The sequence below is a fragment of the Megalobrama amblycephala genome, linkage group LG4 (assembly GCF_018812025.1).
Source record: "Megalobrama amblycephala isolate DHTTF-2021 linkage group LG4, ASM1881202v1, whole genome shotgun sequence".
Classification (NCBI taxonomy): domain Eukaryota; kingdom Metazoa; phylum Chordata; class Actinopteri; order Cypriniformes; family Xenocyprididae; genus Megalobrama; species Megalobrama amblycephala.
In genome coordinates, this window is record NC_063047.1 from 25,276,781 (window position 1) to 25,297,613 (window position 20,833).

General features: G+C 39.4%; 2 protein-coding genes across 2 annotated transcripts; both read right to left on the reverse strand.

Annotated features, from left to right (window-relative positions):
• Positions 1 to 1,479: 1,479 nt before the first annotated feature.
• LOC125266105 (C-type lectin domain family 17, member A-like) lies at positions 1,480 to 2,753 on the reverse strand. Its single transcript, XM_048186569.1, has 3 exons — positions 2,674 to 2,753; positions 2,477 to 2,515; positions 1,480 to 2,384 (listed from the first exon to the last, which is right to left on the reverse strand). The coding sequence occupies exons 2-3, from the start codon at positions 2,511 to 2,513 to the stop codon at positions 1,990 to 1,992; spliced, it is 432 nt and encodes a 143-aa protein (XP_048042526.1). The 5' UTR covers positions 2,514 to 2,515; positions 2,674 to 2,753; the 3' UTR covers positions 1,480 to 1,989.
• A 10,957-nt stretch (positions 2,754 to 13,710) lies between these two features.
• LOC125266106 (natterin-4-like) lies at positions 13,711 to 18,075 on the reverse strand. Its single transcript, XM_048186570.1, has 3 exons — positions 17,760 to 18,075; positions 15,906 to 16,011; positions 13,711 to 15,767 (listed from the first exon to the last, which is right to left on the reverse strand). Exons 2-3 carry the CDS (start codon positions 16,003 to 16,005, stop codon positions 14,821 to 14,823), a joined length of 1,047 nt encoding a protein of 348 aa, XP_048042527.1. The 5' UTR covers positions 16,006 to 16,011; positions 17,760 to 18,075; the 3' UTR covers positions 13,711 to 14,820.
• Between the last annotated feature and the right edge of the window lie 2,758 nt (positions 18,076 to 20,833).

The window sequence follows — 20,833 nt, forward strand, 5'->3', positions numbered from 1 at the left end:
TATTGTCAAGCAGCCTTTGGAGTATCATCATTGGTAGCTGCCAAGCCACTCCCTAGCAACTAAACAGAGTACCCTAGCAACCGTTTTGCAAGATCTATATCTCTGCATCAGAACATCGTACAAACATGGGGGTTATTTTATATTGTCAAGCAGCCTTTGGAGTATCATCATTGGTAGCTGCCATGCCACTCCCTAGCAACTAAACAGAGTACCCTAGCAACCGTTTTGCAAAATCTATATCTCTGCATCAGAACATCGTACAGACATGGGGGTTGGCTCTTTTGACTCATGCTAGCAATCTGGACATCCAACATCCTAGCAGTGAATAGCTACATGCTAATAGTGATTAGCTAAGTGCTAAAGTGGGCTAAGAACATGCTAATAACTCAATAAAAACTCCATAGTATCCATTGTGACAATTACCAATCTATCTATCTATCTATCTATCTATCTAAACTACTAAACTTAAACTTTCAAACTGAAAACTTTCAAACTGAAAACTTTTAAAACTGCTTCAAACTTTATGGACCGGCTTTTTCAAGCCAACTTAAAGTTTGTCTTCAAACTTTTTTATCTAGTTTACTTTAATTATTATTTTTGGAACAGATAAGGGGTTTGTGGTAGTTTTGTAATCTGGCTTAAAATCTAATTGACCTAGACTACTTAAAGAGAATATCTGCAAACAGATACACATAGCCTAAAAAATGGACACATTTACCTACAAAACATCTGGATTTACATATTTTTCTCACTTTAGATATGCAAATGTGCGGAGCCCCTAAAGGGACATGGTGTTGGAAAAAATTTGGGATGGAAGGAAAAAATATTTTTCAAATATTTTGCGTTCTCTGACAAAACTTGTTGTGAGTTCAGACAAGCACTTCCTGTTTAATTTCCCTCAGGCAGTGTTTCAGACAGCTCTGGACGTTAACAATGGAGCAGTTAATAGAGTTTGACTCTGAACTGAGACTGAAATACTGTATAAAGAAATATGTTCAGTGTTTAGTAACTTGTGAGCTAAACTTTGGTAAAACACAATAACACTTCATCTGATTTTCCTCAAAACGAGTCTTCCTCCGTTACGTACAAAATACATTGATCTCCGTGTGCAGGAGCTGAAGGGACCGTCTGCAAAGTGCAAAACCTGAAAGCGTTACTTCAAAAATGTTGTACAGCTGTTGAACACCAGGCATGTGCACACATAGACACAGAGCTGTCTGAACCACTGCCTGAGGGAAATTAAACAGGAAGTGCTTGTCTGAACTCACAACAGGTTTTGTCAGAGAAAGCAAAAGATTTGAAAAATATTTTTTCCTCCCATCCCAAATTTTTTCCACCACCATGTCCCTTTAGGGGCTCCGTACAAATGAAATAAATTCTTTACGCAACATAATTAGCCTACCTGAAAAAAAAAAAAAAATAAAAAATCTGTGTTGTTTTAATTCTGATAAATCATTGCATATGCACCTGCATCGTTTCATAAGGTTATACAGAGTTAGACAGACTTCAGTCACCGAGAGCCAAAAACAAACAGCAGCGCCTTTAACAGTTCCTCCTGAACCAAAACAATGAGCTCCTGCTGCGTTCACTCCATGAGTAACTATAATTATGAGATGGAAACCCGTGAGGCTCTACCTGGAGCGTTTCTATTTCAACACAATCCACACCAAAATAAATCTGCAGCAGTCAGGTGGAACAAGTAAAGCTCTGTAAGTTGTTTGTGTTCATTATTACTGTAATGTTCTGTGCTTTGAGCAATAACATTTCTAGCTGGGGTGATCTCACATTGTGACCACAGTATGAGCACACAGTGAGAGCGCTGTGAGGTTACACTTTTACATCACTGAGAGACAAACTGTTGACTGGGTATGATGTTGGTGGTGCTGACCCTTTGTGATGAAGATATTAAACATTAAGGCATCAGCTGAAGCGTGTTTTTCTAATCAGAAGTAAATGTTCTGGAGTCGTTATATTTGCTATATGGTGCGTCTATAAATTAATGGTTGTAATTTTAAAATAGTTGAACTCACTGTCGTTGCAGATGAAAGTCTGGTTGTTACTACATGACACATCATGCCATTGTCCATTCTTCATCACAGCACACTCGTGTCCGTTATTTCGTTGTCCAGGAGCCCAGGTCACATTGAGCGCAGGTTCACCTGAAGACCACTGCCATTTATCAACACTCGTCTTATTCAGCCCAATCCAGACATAGTTATTAGGATTAGCACTCACTCTCTTCACCTCGTTCATGTCGTTCATGTTGTCAACGGTGGCCAGATCTGTGTATTTCTCTCTGCAGTATCTCTGAGCTTCAGTCCAGCTCTTCGCCTCACGTATAAAGTGATACTGACGCTGAACACATTCAGATACGGAGCAGAGAGCTGTGAAAGAGAGGGTTTGATTTAATGCTTTTCATAACAGAGTCAAACCTGATGAAACCATAAACCATAAATAAAACAACAAACACACTCACCAATGAGAAGAAGGATGAAATATAGAGTTTGCTCCATTTCTGAGGAAGAAACACATTGAAAAACTCAGATAATCCCATATAGCGTAATTAAAAAATATATATATATATATATATATAAGTTTTAGCAATCATTCAGACAATATTAACATCTCAAAGTCTAGTTGTGTTTGAAGAATGAACATGTGAGTTGTTCTTACTTTAGAGGTCGTGTGTTTCTGTCCTGAGTCTGATGTTTCTGTCTGCAGCTTTAAACAATGTGATCATTATATCTGCTCTCATCCCTCATTCAGTACATCATTTGTGTATTTCTCTTTAAAAAAAAAGAAAGAATTTTTTTTTCACATTTTACTTCCTCTGTTTTTGTCCACGTCTCTTACCTCAAAGTAGGAAAACACAGGTGTCGATACTCCCATCATTTGCATTCTTGGCGCCTGTGTCAGTATCAGTAAATCTCTCTTTAAATATAGACTTTCTGCAGCACATATAAGATGTCATTAATATTAGTTTACAGCTAATTTAATGACATTTCTTCAATAAATATAAAGCTGCTCAGCCAACAAAGCCATGTGGGATCCACCTGGGTCACCTAACCAGTTTTGTCCTCAGTTTCCATGGAGGACCACATGCTTTTGACCAAATTATGTGATGAAAAGGAACACTTAAGGGCCATTTACACAACACTGTTTTCAGCTAAAAACAAAAATTATATATTTTGGCCATTCATTTACACAACAACGGCTTTTAGGGGCCTGAAAACACAAGCTTTTAAAGTGCAAGTTTTTGAAAACTACGGTTATCGTCTCTGTGTAAACTACAAAAATGTGAATTTGTGAAAACGCTCACGTCATGTGCATGTGTATTACGTGGTCAGTCTACAGGCGTGTAGTGTTTCTTTACAAAAAGACTTTGCCATCTACTGGTCTGGTATGAGTAATACAGCGTTTTCCCATGTGAACAGGGACCGTTGTCGTCTGTACGGGAAAATGCAAAGAAAAAACATTTCCGTTTTCAGTACATTGTTGACGTGTAAACATACCCTTAGTGTTCATATGATCCACACTACAGAGTGTTAAATAAACACTGAAGCAGTGTTGAAGTTAATGAGATAATGAAGACTTCATTTAACAGATCACAAAATGGTGTTGAAAAAATGTGTGATGCAATTTACTGACTTACAGTTTAAAGGAGGAGGATGTTCAGTCCTCTGATGGGAGGCACTGCTGTCGTCACTGTGATGGTGATCCATCTTTAGCAAAAAGATTTACTGTCTATTAATAAGGTATCACAATTGGGCTGTATTATTTACTGTTGTTGATTAAGAACTCTTAATGTGCAACAATTCAAAATTAAATAAGAACTACTTTTGTGATGTCTTCCTAATGCATTGACAAATTTTAAAGATTTTAAACAATATAAAAAAAGCATTTAAAAGAATGTTTTAAAAAAGTAATTTAACACAATAAATGTACAGTATTTAAACAGATGCACATCAACAACTGTGTGTGTGTGTGTGTGTGTGTGTGTGTGTGTGTGTGTGTGTGTGTGTGTGTGTGTGTGTGTGCTTCTACAATGAGGACATTAGGTTAGATTAAGTGTGTTTCTTACTGTTATAGATTAATGTTTTGTACAACAAACCCAACAGAGTCCGGATCACCCTGAATGGGTGATCCATACCATGAATCTGTATAACTACCATATTCATAAGTTATGGTATATTTACATGGTTCTCCAAGAGACCTGATAGTTTTTTAGACCTGTTAGAGATTATTTGAATGTTTTTTGTTGTTTTTTTTTTGATATTCAATAATCTGTTTATTATTTCTTTGATTAATAGAATGCAAAACATTATTTCTGTATATTACTGGAAAAGCATGTCATTTCACATCAAGTAACAAAGTAATAATGCATGCATTAGGTATGACAGTCAGAATGAATCTGGACAGTATGTAAGCATCGGCTCCGACTCCAACACCGATAATTGTGCAGAAACTAAACCAGATGAAAACAATCAGCTGTAACTGAATCATGTTGTCAAGTACATAATGTGTCGTTTGCAGGGGTCGATAATGAAGATTTACACATGCAATGACTTGTTGTGAATTACTTAAAGAACTGCAGTGTGTACATTTTAGGACTTCCTCACACCTCAGTCATATAACGAAAAGACGTCATGCCTCAGACTAAAAGGCTTCAGTCATCGGACAAAACAGCATTGTGCCTCAGACAGAAAGGCTTCAGGGCTCAGGAAAAATGACATCAGGTGTCAGGTCTCGTACAATTAGGCATCGGACGAAGCAGCCTCAGACTAAAAGGCATCGGATGAAACGGACTAGGACAAAAAGGCATCTTTTTTTCTTTTTTTCTTTTGAACACTGGGTGTCATTATTGCATAGAGCCTCTTTAAGTACACTTAATGCACTAATTAGCACATAAAATTTCAGTGGATCTTTATATACTGTCACTAAGTTCATGGATTTTTATGAAAAATAAAACATGCAGGTTAAATGTGTACTAAAATTCACAATTTAACAGTAAGTATACTTTTAGCATAAAGCAATTAAAGCAGTGGTCTCAAACTCAATTCCTGGAGGGCCACAGCTCTGCACAGTTTAGCTCCAACCAGCTCCAACTCGCACCTGTTTGAAAATTTCTAGTAATCCTGAAGACCTTAATTAGCTGGATCAGGTGTGTCTGATTAGGGTTGGAGCAAAATTGTGCAGAGCTGTGGCCCTCCAGGATTCGAGTTTGAGACCACTGAATTAAAGTGCTTTATTTTGAATGTGGGGACAAGTGCTACTAATGACATATTAATAGTGTACGTGATTGTACTTGTCACGGTTCACTGGTTCACTCTCTGTGAGTGTGTGTTGCTGCTGATGAGCTGATCACCTGCGCAGCGAACACTTAACTTTCCCTTTTCAGCATGAATTCCATCAAGCAAAGTAAAACAGGTGCATGAAGTACACTGTGTTCACATTTTAAAAGTGGGCTGAGTGTTTTCCTGGTAGAAAATATGAAATGGTTAATCATTTTGAAATGCATTTTTTGAAATGGAAAAGTGGAACACTCTGAGTTCACACCAGGTGCGCCTCTAACCTCGCAGAGGCAGAAGAGTCCCTTTGGGGGACCAACGAGGAGATTGAGCAGACTCAACTGGTGGCTTAAATGCCCACTGTTTGTTTCAACTGATAAAGAGCATCCCAGAACAGGGATAGGATCGACAAGTACCTCATTGCTTGAAAATGTGACAGAAACTGATTAAATCCCCCTGATGCTGAAGCACAGAATGAATGGATTTAGATGTGGTTCAGATTTATCAAAAGATTTATTTTGTACATTTGTATGATAATTAATTTCAGTTACTAATTAGCATGCAGAATGTATTCTAGTGTCTTGTTTAGGCATAATATACAAGGTTGTATGTTGTAGATACATAGCATTTGAATACATTAAAAGTCCCACTCACTTTTTTCGCGTGCTTACGGCCTCGTTCCTTCTTCTATCCATTGCATATTAATGTCTGACTCCAGATAGCATTGATTTCTGAGCGTGGGAATTAAGGATAACTTAGTTGGCATTCAAAAGAATAAGGTTGAAGATGATCTGTCTGTTTTGCTCACATGAATATGATATGGTTTTTGCTTATGTAAGGCATATGAAATTAAACAGGAATTAACACAACTTTTAAGTGTGGAATTGCTAACTGCAGTTTGGTGTTCAAAAGCTTTAATGCGTTTAAGTCACACTCATACTGATGATTTCTGATTTGACATCGAATGTTGCTCTGTGTATTGTGAGAACTTGACTGGTTTCTTTTCACATCTAAAAACCCAAATGAAAGAGGACACAGCAGTAACGTGTCCATTTAAACACTGCAAAAAGACATAAACTGTCTTGTCAACATTCACATCACATTTATCAAGATGTCATAAAGGAAAGAGCACAGTCTAAGTGATGATATTGTTCGGGGAACAAGTGAAATCCAGGGAAGCACTCAGGAGTCTATGGTTCATTCTGAGGACAGGCGTGAGTGAAATGACTACAGATGAGATTTGTCCTGAACATGTAGACGATGACATGTTTCTAAAAAATCTGGCCCTGTTTTATCTTAAGTTGCCGGCAAAGATGTTGCTTCCTACATCTGTTATTCAAGCTGTCACTGAAGGACTCCTGGAGATACATGATATCAGCCTGTCAAATCTGCTGAATAAATAAAAAGAAAAATTATTCTACTTGGAGCTCCTGAGACAGAAGTAGAAAGAGTGGTAGATCCACACTTGCAATACTCAGATATTGAAAACAGATCAGAGGAGGAAAACCGTGTTTAAACAAATCTTCAACTATATTGAACCAGTTCCCATTCGTTTAGAGAACAATGAAGCAGGAAATGAATGTTTTGCCCAATACTTTCCAATAATAATAATAAAAAAAAAAGAGCGAGTCCATGCGGGAACAGCACAGCTACACCCATTTGCAAGTTCACAACAAAGATGTACTTAAAGGGATAGTTCACCCAAAAATGAAAATTTGACATTTATCTGCTTACCCCCAGGGCATCCAAGATGTATGTGACTTTGTTTCTTCAGTCGAACACAAATGATGATTTTTAACTCCAACCGTTGCCATCTGTCTGTCGTATAATGCATGTCAATGGGAACACAATCTATAAGAGTCAATAAACACGCACAGACAAATCCAAATGAAACCCTGCGGCTCGTGACGACACATTGATTTCCTAAGACACGAAACGATCAGTTTGTGCGAGAAACCGAACAGTATTTATATCATTTTTTTAACTCTAATACACCATTCTTATTCTGTGTATTTTGTTGTGAGCATTACTAAAAAAAATAAATAAAAAAAAACTGACGGCATCCAACATCTGCGTGAGTTTCTCGGCACGCTTATGTCACGCTTCAAGTTACGTCAAGCATGAACTCTCAACCCTCGCATGCACGCGCAGAAGACAGCTGGTCGAAAGTTTTAAAAATATTCAAATATTTGGTATTTTTCTTACAAATACATTTTTTTACTTCAGAAGACATCGATTCATCCATTGGGGTCGTATGGATTACTGTAGTTATTGCTGTATGTGCTGTTTGATGCTTCGACTTTTAGGAACACGTGCATTATAAAGCATTCCCAGATGATTTATTTTTTTTTCTAAAATCCTTTTTGTGTTCATCTTAAGAAGGAAAGTCGTATACATCTCAGATGGTATAAGGGTAAAAGATGAGTAAACGGTGAGCACATTTCCGGGTGTACTGTATTTTCTTATAATACAGAATAGCAAATGGGATTCCCTCTTAAGATTCATCAGTGGAAAGAAAGAAAAAGAGGAACAAGAGGAGGAGGAAGCCAAGCAAGAGAAACAAATGAGAAGTGTTGCAACTTTAAATCTGTTTTGAAATAAGTTGTTTTTCAAATAAAGTTTTCCAAGTGATATGACTGTTTGCGTTTTTTTATTTATTTATTTATTTATTATTAATTACTTACCCTGTAACTACATGAAATAAGAGGGTAACAAGCTCCACTTTAATTTACGGCCCATAATGTCATACGTACCCCTTAGTTATAAAATATTTACAGTATAAATAATTTGTTATTTTCCTGGTTGTTACCCCTTTATTCCCAATACTTTACATATTGTTCCCGTATACTTACACATACTTACTGTATAGTAACACTATAATTATTGAAAGTTACACTGTAAATTTGTTGTAATTACACAGTACTTTCCGGGCTGTAATCTATAGCGTTACTGATTCTGAATGAGTTTGATAGTGCTTCGTGGCTAAAGCTAACATTACACACTGTTGGAGAGATTTATAAAGAATGAAGTTGTGTTTATGAATTATACAGACTGCAAGTGTTTAAAAATGAAAATAGCGACGGCTCTTGTCTCCGTGAATACAGTAAGAAACGATGGTAACTTTAACCACATTTAACAGTACATTAGCAACATGCTAACGAAACATTTAGAAAGACAATTTACAAATATCACTAAAAATATCATGTTATCATGGATCATGTCAGTTATTATTGCTCCATCTGCCATTTTTCACTGTTGTTCTTGCTTGCTTACCTAGTCTGATGATTCAGCTGTGCACAGATCCAGACGTTAATACTGGCTGCCCTTGTCTAATGCCTTGAACATGGGCTGGCATATGCAAATATTGGGGGCGTACATATTAATGATCCCGACTGTTACGTAACAGTCAGTGTTATGTTGAGATTCGCCTGTTCTTCGGAAGTCTTTTAAACAAATGAGATTTATATAAGAAGGAGGAAACAATGGAGTTTGAGACTCACTGTATGTCATTTCCATGTACTGAACTCTTGTTATTCAACTATGCCAAGATAAATTCAAAATTTAATTCTAGGGCACCTTTTTATGGCATTTTTCATGTAAATTTGAAAGTTATATTATTACATTTTGACCTGTTTTTCAAGATTAGGAAATGTCAAATAATTTTTTTGGTGAATAGACCCTTTTCACAGACTGTGATGACGCGTTTGAGCAGTCAATCAATATCGTATATTGTATATATTTTCATTTTTTAAAAAACATTTGTACATTTAAAACACTATACTTAGTATTATATTACCTTTGCATCAAATTACGCTGCTGTGAGGGTGTTTCTAATACAGCGGCTGTGGGAGTGACAGTAAAAATGACATCTTTCTCTCTTCTGACTGCCGTTATCAATCGCTCTCTATTTGTTTCCTCTTTTTGAAAGTTGTGAAAACATTATTGTGGAGTTTTTCGAGTAAACGGATACACAAAAAATATATTTAATGTATTCTCTCATTCACTTGTTCAAATTTATAACATTTATTCTAGTACCATCTCTATTGTTAACACATACTAGATGTTATATTTGGTAAGGATCACACCAACACAAGCAGTTGCGTTAACTTATCTCTTTTTACTTTTTCTCTCTATTATCAGACCCCACTAAACAAACCCATACATAGTCAGGCATAACAGAATGCTTCCTGCACAATCAAACTATATGCGTCACTGAACACTAACTCCATGCATTACCAAAACAACACTTGTGAGAGAACATAACATTCCCCCCCCCCCCCCCCCCCCCCCACCCCCCCTTCCTACAGGTTTTCACAACATGAAATGTTGACACAAAGTCCTGTAAGTGCCCCGGGCGTGAACGAGTACGAACAGGCCGTGGAGAAACATGGGAATGGGGCAGGGCAGCCTGTGGTGGGCAAGCACAAATTTCAGCCGGTAGGTTGATAGGCATGTCTGGAGCCCGTGCAGGAGCTATCTGAGGTGTCAGCTGAAGAGCTGGGGTGTCCTGCCAAGCTGGGGGTGTGTCTGGAGGTGTCACACCTGTTGTATGTGCCGGAGGTGGCACTTTGCGGAGACGACTTGCATGCCACCGTGTGCTGTCACTGAGCAAAAAGGTAACTGGTCCCAGCTGGTGAGTAACTTGGAGAGGGGAGGACCAATACGAAGCAAGTTTGTGGTCTCTGTGGGGCCTGCGAACCCTGACCCAATCTGCAGCCTGTATGTCAGGGACCTTAGCGCGTGCTGAGAGATCGAAGTTCTGCTTCATCCGCCTCTGCTGGCGAGCAACAGAGGCCCTGACCCCCGGTAGTGGTCCCTGAGGCAGTGTGGGGCTGAGCCTGTCAAGGGGAAGGTGGAGCTCACGGCCAAGCATGAGGAAAGCTGGAGAGACCCCCGTCGTAGAATGTTGGGTGGCCCTGTAGTGCAGCAGTGTGTGACGAATGGCCTGTGAGAAGGTCCATCCCTGAAACAAGTGCGCCCTGAGACTGTTTTTCAGTGACTGGTGAAAGCGTTCAACGCCACCGTTAGCTTGGGGGTGATAGTATGCCGTGCGAATGTGGCGAATACCCTTGTTTTTGAGGTATGTGATGAACTCAGCTGAGATCAACTGCGGGCCATTGTCAGTAGTGATAGTGTTTGGAAGACCCCAGCGGGAAAACAGAGAGTCCAGAAAGTCAATTATGACCTTAGAGGTCACAGAACCGGTGGCAATGAGCTCAGGCCATTTCGAGTGTAGGTCATAGACAACCACTAGGAAGCGTTGGTGATGAGGAACTCCCTGTATCTCACCACATATGTCCAGCTGCAGGTGGTCCCAGGGCTGCGATGGCCAAGCGAGAGGTTGTAAGGGTGGGGGGGCCTGGTGACCAGTCTTACCGCTTAAGAGACAGGCGGCACAGTCTTTCACCAGGGCCTCAATGTCTTTATCTATCCCTGGCCACCACACTCTGTCTCTGCAGCGCTGCTTCAATTTCACAATTCCCAGGTGGCCTTCGTGAGCCATTGCCAAGACACGTGCACGTAGGTTGCTGGGGATGACTGTGCAGAGGCCACGTGCCACACAGGTGTCGTTCCAGCAGGACAGCTCCTGCCTTATTCTTGAAAATGCTGTCAGCCCTTCTGGTACCTCCCGAGGCCAGCCGTTCAGAATATAGACACAGAGCTGAGAAAGGACTGGGTCCTGTTCTGACGCCTCCCTCAGTTCTTGTAGTGATACGGCGGCCTGGAGGGGTGTGTGTAACATCTGGACAATGTCCTGTTCCACACGGTCCGTGTCGGTGTGGGTATGTGTGGCAGGGGGGGTTGGAGCAGAGCGGGACAGTAAATCTGCCACAACATTGTCTCTGCCAGGGGTGAACTTTAGATCAAAGTTATATTGGCGAAGACGGTCAGACCAGCGATGTAGCCTCAGTGGTCTGTGGCCTGTCCCCGATGTGGAAAGCAGTGCAGTCAGGGCCTGGTGATCCGTCCTTAGGGTGAAGGCACGGCCATAGAGATACAAGTGCCACCTCTCGCAGGCCCAGATGCAGGCTAGTGCTTCGCGTTCCCCCACCGAGTACCGCTGCTCCGTCTGATTGAGGGCCCGTGACGCAAAGGCAACAGGCTTCTCCACGCCCCGCTGAGTCTGTGACAACACTGCTCCTATGGCTGTAGCCGACGCATCGCAGGTCACCAAGGTGGAGCTGGAGATATCAAAGTGAGCCAACACTGGAGCTGTGGTGAGCTGCACCTTGAGCGCATGCACGGCATCAGAGCACGCCTGTGACCACACCCATGGCTCATCCTTACGTAGAAGACGCCGTAGTGGAGCAGTGGTAGAAGAATAATGTGGGAGGAACTTCAGATAGTAGGCTGTCATGCCCAAGAATGATGCCACCTGTGCAGCTGAGCCAGGTTCGGGAATTGCCAGTATGGCATCTACATTTGACTGAAGTGGTGTGACGCCATCCGCCGAACAGCTGGAAACCCACGTACTCAATGGTCGGTGCAGAGAAAACACATTTTCCAGCATTGACGGTTAGTTTGTGTTCAGCCAGGGCTGTAAAGACTCTGCTGAGGCGTTCATCGTGGCTCTCTGTGGTGGGCCCATGGATAACCACATCATCCAGGTAAATGGCCACCCCAGGTATACCAGCCAACACCGACACCATGATTTTTTGGAAACAGCTGGGGGCGGAGCTAAGTCCAAATGGCATACGTGTGTAACGAAACACACCTGCATGGGTCACGAAGGCCGTGAGGTTTCTGCTGCTGGGGTGCAGAGGCACTTGTAGGTAGCCCTGTCTGAGATCCAGTTTAGAGAACACGGTCGAGCCATGGAACTGAGCAATAAGCTCCTCTGAGGTAGGCAATGGGAACCTGTCCGGGATCACTGCCTTATTCACTGCTCGCAGGTCAACACACACCCGCAAGCCCCCTGATTTCTTCTGAGCCACCACCAGGTTCGAGACCCAGGGTGATGCATCCACTGGTTCGATAATGCCAGTGTCCAGCAGCTGCTTAAGTTCAGCTGAGACACCATCACGGAAAGCCAGGGGGATGCGGCGAAGTGGTTGGATGACTGGCTTAACGGCGGGGTCCAGGAGAGGTTGGTGGGCAAAAGCAGTAAGGCAACCCAAGCCTTCAAACAGGGATGGCCACTTTTGCTGCCAAGGTGTGGAGATTGTTAGTATTGCAGCTCCCTTCGTGTCCACTAGGGAGAATCCCAGAGCTGAGAACAAATCCAGACCCATCAGGTTGGCCCCACGACGGGCAACATGGAAGGTGAAGCTGGGTACCATCTTGTTGCCATACCCAACAGTCACTTGTAGGGAACCCACTAAGTCAATCTTTGAGTCTCCGTAGCCACAGAGTGAAGCAGAGGGTGCAGAGAGTGGCAACGCTTTTAAAAAAAGTACTGTATGTGTGCATGTTCAACAGAGACACACTGGCACCAGTGTCCAAAAGCAGAGGGATACAAATGTCATTTAGGCGCACTGAACAGGTTTTAAATGAGACTGGTCCAGAGGAAACATTGTGAATGATAGTGGGTGCTTGGGCTGACTCAGCTGGAGCAGAGCGGCAGACTGAAGCAAAATGATTGCGTTTACCACAGTTGTGGCACGTTTGTCCACGGGCTGGGCAGTTCTGTGCTCTAGACGGATGAGCTGAGGATCCACAGTAATCACAGGGGCGTGATGCTTGTGTTTGTGGGCGTGGCCGAGACCGCTGCTGGCGCCTCAGTAGCATAACTGCAGAGGAGTCTGCTGCCGCCGATGTGTCGTTCTGGCTGGGCTGTAAAATCGACGGGGGCATCGGAGAGGGGGCTGGGCAGTCCGTGAATGTTTGCTGTTTAGTCAGAGCCGACGCACATGCAGCTGCGCTCTCTATTTGTAATGCAATCGTGATTGCTCGAGACAGTGATAAATCATCCGGTTCTAATAGCAGAGTTTCACGCACTTTAGCGTTGTTTGTATGTTCAATTAACTGGTCGCGAATCATTTCTTCCTGCAACGCACCGAACTTGCATGTGCTGGCCAATCCCCGCAAGTTTGCTACGTATTGTTGCACAGACTCACCGGGCAGCTGGCGTCTTTGGCGGAACAGAAAGCGGCGCAAAAGCGCACTCTGTGGGGCCGCAAAGTGTGCGGACAGTAGTTCTATGGCTGTGTCATAATTGCTTGTGGTGCCCGACTCGAGCGTACCCAGCACACGTTGACCCTCGGCTCCCAAACAATGCAGTAACAGCGCCTTTTTGCGGGCTGCAGACACGTCAGTCAGCCCCACTGCCAAGATGAAAGTTTCGAAGGACTGTAACCAGTGAGTCCAGGGAATTGGAGGCTCACCAGGCAAAGCAAGGAAAGGAGCAGGAGGTGGTAGTACTATATCAGCCATCCTCGTCGTCAAATGTTATATTTGGTAAGGATCACACCAACACAAGCAGTTGCGTTAACTTATCTCTTTTTACTTTTTCTCTCTATTATCAGACCCCACTAAACAAACCCATACATAGTCAGGCATAACAGAATGCTTCCTGCACAATCAAACTATATGCGTCACTGAACACTAACTCCATGCATTACCAAAACAACACTTGTGAGAGAACATAACACTAGAGTTTTCTTATCCATGAATTCTTCTATAACCTCTCCATTCATATCGTTATAATTATCCCACAATGCATTATGGTCATTAAAATCTCCTTACATTCTAAGTGTATTAATAATTCCTCCAAATTTCATTTCAGTTCATTTCTGGCATTGATTATAATAATTTGCTATTTTAATATTACCATCATCTGTCCATACATCCATTATGATAAATTCCAGTTATTTCCATTACCTTGTATTGTATATTTTGCTTAATAAATGTTGCATGTGTTATTGGTGGAGGATCTAAGTTTCCTGTATGCAAATTATATCTGGTTTTGTTTCTAACTCATTAATAAATCCTCTGAATTCCTGTCCATGAGCTAATAAACTTCTTTCAATCCACTGAATAATAAGAATTAACCCGGTCCTGCATTCTGCTGGAGGATTGACAGCAGTCTGTGATGGAGTGACCTCTGGTGGACAATCAGGACACTACAGCTGGTGATCCTGACACATATTTCTCTAAATGGCTGAATATATCATTTGAAGATTGCAGTAATGCATGTCTGATGTTATTTAATACTACATGGCCTTCTGCCATACATAGGCATCTAAATGTGAAAATAAACATCGCTTGATGAAACATCTGATTTTATATGGTTTCTAACATCAATATGCAAAAAATTTTTTAAATTCTCAGATGCCACTTTTTTGTCTAGTAGTTTTAAATGTGTTCTTCTAAACAAAGTTGTTGTTATCTGCTTGTAAAAATAAAACAGAAATACAATATAGGAATAAAAAGACAATATAAAAGTAAAATAAAAAGCATGTTAAAATTTAATTTAATGGTTATTCTTGAAATCATTTTGAATGCATTTTTTTTTTTTACATTCTGTTATGATCACACACACATGGCAACATGTCATTCATTTTTTTTAGAAGTTGCACAGGTTTCATGCATTTCAACAGTTCACCTTTTCTTTCTCAGCTTTGCAGTTATACACAGATTCGAGGTCTGCTGCTTCCTGAATTTCATAGATGCCGGTAACAGAGGTTTTGCGTACGTCACTGATCCCGTATTGTCGGGTGAGCGTACCAGAGTACTGGACTGTACTCGTAAAGGTTTTGCTTGTCACTTTAATGGAGCAAGAATGGTTGGGAGGAACCTCTATCTCCATATTCCATGAGTGCAGCATCTTATCAACATTGGATGTCGTTATAGTGTTCGAGCGACTGTGGTCATATTTCAGATTAAGTGATCCACCAGAGGCTGATCCTCCGAACGCATGCGTACGGCCCTTCTGAGAAGAACTTGATTCATCACTGCCTTGATCCAACTTCACCACATGTTTGGCTGACTTACAGTTCTTGTTGACAAATATGAACTGTTTTAGCACTTCTATATTTCCTGGCGTTTTCTGTACTGGATCTTCAGAATGCATATCTAATGTCTCCAATTTGTCATTGTTTAGGTAGAGATATTCAGTTTTCTTTTTTGTTTTATCTATTTGTTTGGTCAAAGAAGGCTTACCAGATTCATCTTTAGCAATGTAATAATGTTCACAAATCCACACTGGGGCAAATGGAGTCTTGCTACTCTCTATATCTGCCCATGTTTTCCACTCTAAATCTTCAAAGTTGTCTTTATTCACCAGAAATCGACGTTCCTTACCATTAACAGCTTGGCTATTAAGTATTTCTAACTTAACATCATTACATTTCCCAGTTAGAATAATGTAATTATTGGAGTCACTGGGAACTTTAACTGCATCTTCAGGTGGAGTTTTTGAGTCAACCAACTCCAAGTAAGTGTTTGGGTCAAGAATGCTCCGGTCCTCCTTATCTTTCCCAGCAAAAAGCTTCTTTAGAGGCAATGCACGAGCGTGACGCTGATGGGGATTAGAAGAGTCTGCAAGACAAATCCAAGAAATACACAAACCCAAGACTGATTACTTATCGATTATTAACAATAATTATAAATAAGTTTATCTTCACACATGGATTAGTTTAGGAGTTGTTGAAACACCAGAAGTGAAGGTGAACATACCAGTTCTTTCAATGTTAGAAAGATCCTCTGGATTCACCCCAGCATTCAGCAGACGGATCTGCAGCAGAGCAAAGATGATGATCACGCTGAAACCCATCATCAATATCTGTGAAACATCACCGAACAGACATGAGAAGATGATGATGAACATTACCATTGAGAATTGCAGTGGACTCTGTGTGTGAATCAAATACATTTGATACTGTAGTTTGTGATGGTTTGAGAGGACAGTCTTTGGACAGGGTCATGGTGAATGAAATCATGAGAATTACGACTTCTCCGTTATCCAAAAAAAAAAAAAACACAACCTCCTGGCTTCACAACACCTGCAGGTTAGACATTTAAAATTGTTGTGCAATTGTTGTTTTATGTTAAATCTTTGATTATTCATGGTAAATGTAAAAATGTTAAATAAAATTGAATAGCCTAAATTAATAAATAGTAGGCCTATATTAAAAGTAACAGACATATGATATGAGATGGTTTATTCATATGTTTAAAACATAGTTTAATAAAGCCAACATTCAAAAACATTTTGCCAGGTTTTTTTTTTTCTTTATCCATTTGAAAATCTAGTTAAAATATGCTATTATAAACTCGTAGGGGCAACAAATCATCTTCAGACTCTCTCCCATGCCACTCAAAGTAGATATAAAATATATATATAGGGCTGTTATTGGACAGTAAAAACGACGGTCATTAAAGCGGTAATGTTTGCACTTTTCACACATTTAGGAGAGTATTACAAGAAGCTGCTAACATTAACCTTACTTTAGAAAATAAATCAATAAATACAATCATGTAAAATTATGTTATAATTATAGGACTAAATACCTTGGTATCAGCTTGTGTATAATTAATACAATTAAAATTAATTTGGTTTGTCATAATTAATTTGTGTTCATTATCAGTAAAATAAAAACTAAATCTTCTAACAAGAATAAACACATGAACAATTAGACATTATTGTATTATTTTTTAAAAGATTAAAAAATAATCAATCAATCGTGTAATCACTCAATCAGTGTTTCAACCTCGGAAAGACGTTAATAAAACAGCTTGTAAACAAACAAATATTACGTCATTTACAACCACATTCAGTGAACATAAACTCGTTAGTCAGCTAGAAAAATGAACTCTAGAGAGGAGTATTTAGCTAAATATATATGCCTATTACATATTAATTATAATTTTTAATGTTTTTCAATAGCCATATAATACATGTTTGAATAAAAATATCAAGTTGACAGCCACCATTTAAATGTTAATGTTTCAAAAAAATGAATTGGATTATTATAAAATAATTTTAAAAATATTATTATAAAAATTTCCTGAAGCATAATTTTTTGCTATGTACTGTACCTGATATACAGTATATCCAAAATAACTGAAACTGAATCGAATTGAAAGCTTGTGTATCGAAATACATAACTATGATGAGAGACTGGCAGGAAATGGTGCAAAACAGAAAAAACAGTCCAAAGAGGATGATATTGTGACATACTGATAAGCCTCATCTTTCCATTATTGTTAATAATAGTTTCAAATTGCCAATTGCCAGCTGATAAAACCTATGATCCAGCAACCATATTCATATAACATCTAAGGCTAAATGTAGATCTTAACTGGCTGATGATGATTGACACTAAACAGTAGTAATCAGTTGAGTCTCTCCGGATGTAAATGTCATTGTGTTGCTTATAATAAATTGACATGTTGATAACACACGCATAAGCTTGTCACTCTGGGATGGGTGAGTATAAGGTTGGAAGGGTAAAATCACAATATACTCACTAGACTACACTACTGACTGAATGTTATTAATGATGGATAAATCTATAAAAATGTACTTACATGTCAACTGTTTCAGTAATCTGTCTTCAAATGCCAGCAGCCTGAGAAAATGAACCTTCACTTGATTTGAAGTTTGTGTTTCAATGGCCTCTTTATATTTTTGAGAGTAGGAGGATGTCTGTGCTGGGCGGAGAAAAGGCATAAAAACTTTGTAGGGTCTATTTTTAGATTTAATAAGAAACCTGATCTGGGATGCGTTTCCCATACAATGATGTAACTCAACTAGCTAGTCATTACTGTTTCCCAAACCTTTTGGTTCAACTCGTTGAACTGTGCTGACAACAACGGAACTTGTGACCATAGTTGGCTAACGATGCTTTAGGGAAACCCTAGTTTGCCCATGTTCTTTGTGCTCTAATTAGCTACTGATTTGATTCCATTCATACGTTGATTACTCTCCCCGTGTACTTAAACCCTGAGTTCTGTCTGTTCAAATGTCTCCCTATACCCATTTACAGTGGTATAAATTCAATATCCTAGTGTCATTTTACAGAAAAATGTGAAAAATGTGAAAGATGTGAAAAAACATTGGATCTTGTGTGGATTTGTTTGCTTACACGTGTGCAACTAATTCTGATCTGTGTCAGATGTGAGCAAAAGATCTGATTTTTGTGCCAGTGTAAACGCAGCCTTTGACTCAATTGCTCCTTTGTGCTCAAAAAAGATTAAAGAAATTAATTCAACGCTGTGGTACAACGAGCACACTCTGGCCCTAAAGGGAGCAGCCAGAAAAAAATGGAGTGCAGCTGGAAGAAAACAACTAGAAGTTTTTTTGCATTTCGTGGAGAGAGAGAATGATTGAGTACAGAAAGGCCTTAAAAACTGCTAGATCTGCTTATTTTTTAAATCTTTTAGAAGAAAATAAACACAACTCTAGGTATTTATTTGATACAGTGGCTAAATTAACAAGAAATAAAGCTTCAACTTCTGATGTTTCCAAAGAGCACAGCAGTAATGACTTTATGAACTTCTTTACTTGCAAGATTGATAGTATTAGAGAGAAAATTATAACCATGCAACCATCTAGTATCGCATTAGACAGTGCATTGTAGTGTCCCTGAGGAAAAATTCAATTCATTTACTGCTTTAGGAGAGGAAGAATTGTCTAAACTTGTTAAATCATCAAAATCAACAACATGTATGTTAGACCCTATACCGACTAAGCTATTGAAAGAGATGCTTCCAGAGGTCATAGATCCTCTTCTTAAAATTGTTAATTTGTTTTTATCACTAGGATATGTACCAAAAATCTTTAAGCTGGCTATTATTAAACCTCTTACTAAAAAACAACACAACTAGATCCTACAGAATTAGTCAATTACAGGCCGATCTCAAATCTCACTTTTCTGTCAAAAATACTAGAAAAGGCAGTTTCATCACAACTATGTTCCTTTTTAGAAAGAAATAGTATCTGTGAGGATTTCCAGTCAGGATTTAGACCGTACCATAGTACTGAGACTGCTCTCATTAGAGTTACTAATGATTTGCTCTTATCATCAGATCGTGGTTGTATCTCTCTATTAGTGTTACTGGATCTTAGTGCTGCATTTGACACTATTGATCACAATAATCTTCTAAATAGACTCAAATTATTTTTGATTACATGTGGTATTGATTGTTTTAGGAGACACTTTGTCAAGTGGGCACTGGATGCTGACTGTTTTTGCAGCATATTACTTGTTTAATCTTGAGTACCAGGAGGAGGCAGCATGTACCGTGGAGTGTCCTCTTTGTTATTTTCAATATTTCAAGCCACTCTTTCAATCCTGGTATGAGACATCATCTGGAATCCTGGAATGTTTTCATCAAAAACCTTAATTTCTTTTTGACTGAAGAAAGAAAAACATGAACATCTTGGATGACATGGAGGAGAGTAAATTATTAGGAAAAGTTTATTTAAAAGTGGACTAATCCTTTAAAATACTTTTTCTAAACTCTTAACACAGCAGCACACATACATCACACAATTAGCCAAATAGTTAATTTTCTGCCCAAAACCATATTTTGTCAAATAAACACAAACTCTACATTTCAAAACGCTAAAAACCTTTTTCAACACATACTAACTCTGTCAAAACACAGCAAACCTGATTCAAAAGAGAGTCGTTCTGTCAAAACATAGCACTAGTTTTCTATCCAATATGAACATATAGTCAATCAAAGCGCAATGACTAACAGTTGATGGCATTATGAAAACTGCATTACTTCATGTTTCAGTTCCACCTGGAGAAAACATGAAATCCATAGTTTTTAAAATTCAGTTTCCTTTTACTGCAGTGAAAGTAAAGTGAAAGTAAAAGTACTGCATGTGTTTGGTTGAGTGTTGAATGTGTTCATTCTTGGCAACAGAAGTGAGTCATTATTTTATAGAATGTGCAGTAGAAAAAAGAAGAAGAAGAAAGTAACAGAATTGCTCAGGGCAGCTACTGGTCAGATGAGTCCCCAGTGCAGGACTTCAGTGACCCCTGGTTGAAATCTCTTTCTGGGGTTGGGTGTGTGGTGTTGATGTTGCCCTCATAGAGGGTGGGATGGTGTCCCCTTGGTATCTAGTGCCCTACAGATCACATATTCTGTAAATATTGAACAGTGGTAGTGGAATCGTTGTAGTAAAATCGTTGTAGTAAAAAGCTTTTACTGAAATGAAAACAAGAAATTGCTGACATTGATCAACAACAAATCCAACATACATTGTCTTTGGTTATTATGGAAGCTTTTTTCCCTCCACAGAATAATAATTTAAAAAAAAAAGCATAGAAGGTTATTGTGACTTTTTATCAAAAATTAATTATTTTGAATTTTTGAGTCTACATCTCACAACTCTGACCTTTTTTCCTCAGAATTGTGAGATATAAACTATGAATTGAGAGAAAAAAGTCAGAATTGTGAGATAAAAAGTCACAATCTCTTTTTATTCTCTATGCATATGGCAGAAATAAGCTTTCATAGGTTCTACATGAGTAAGGGGGGGAAACCATAGAGATGCACAGTCCAGCATTCTTCCTCCTCTCCTCTACCTCTTCTTCTCCCTTGTCCTGATCCAACTTCTCCTCTCCTCCTTCATCTGTTCCTCTCCC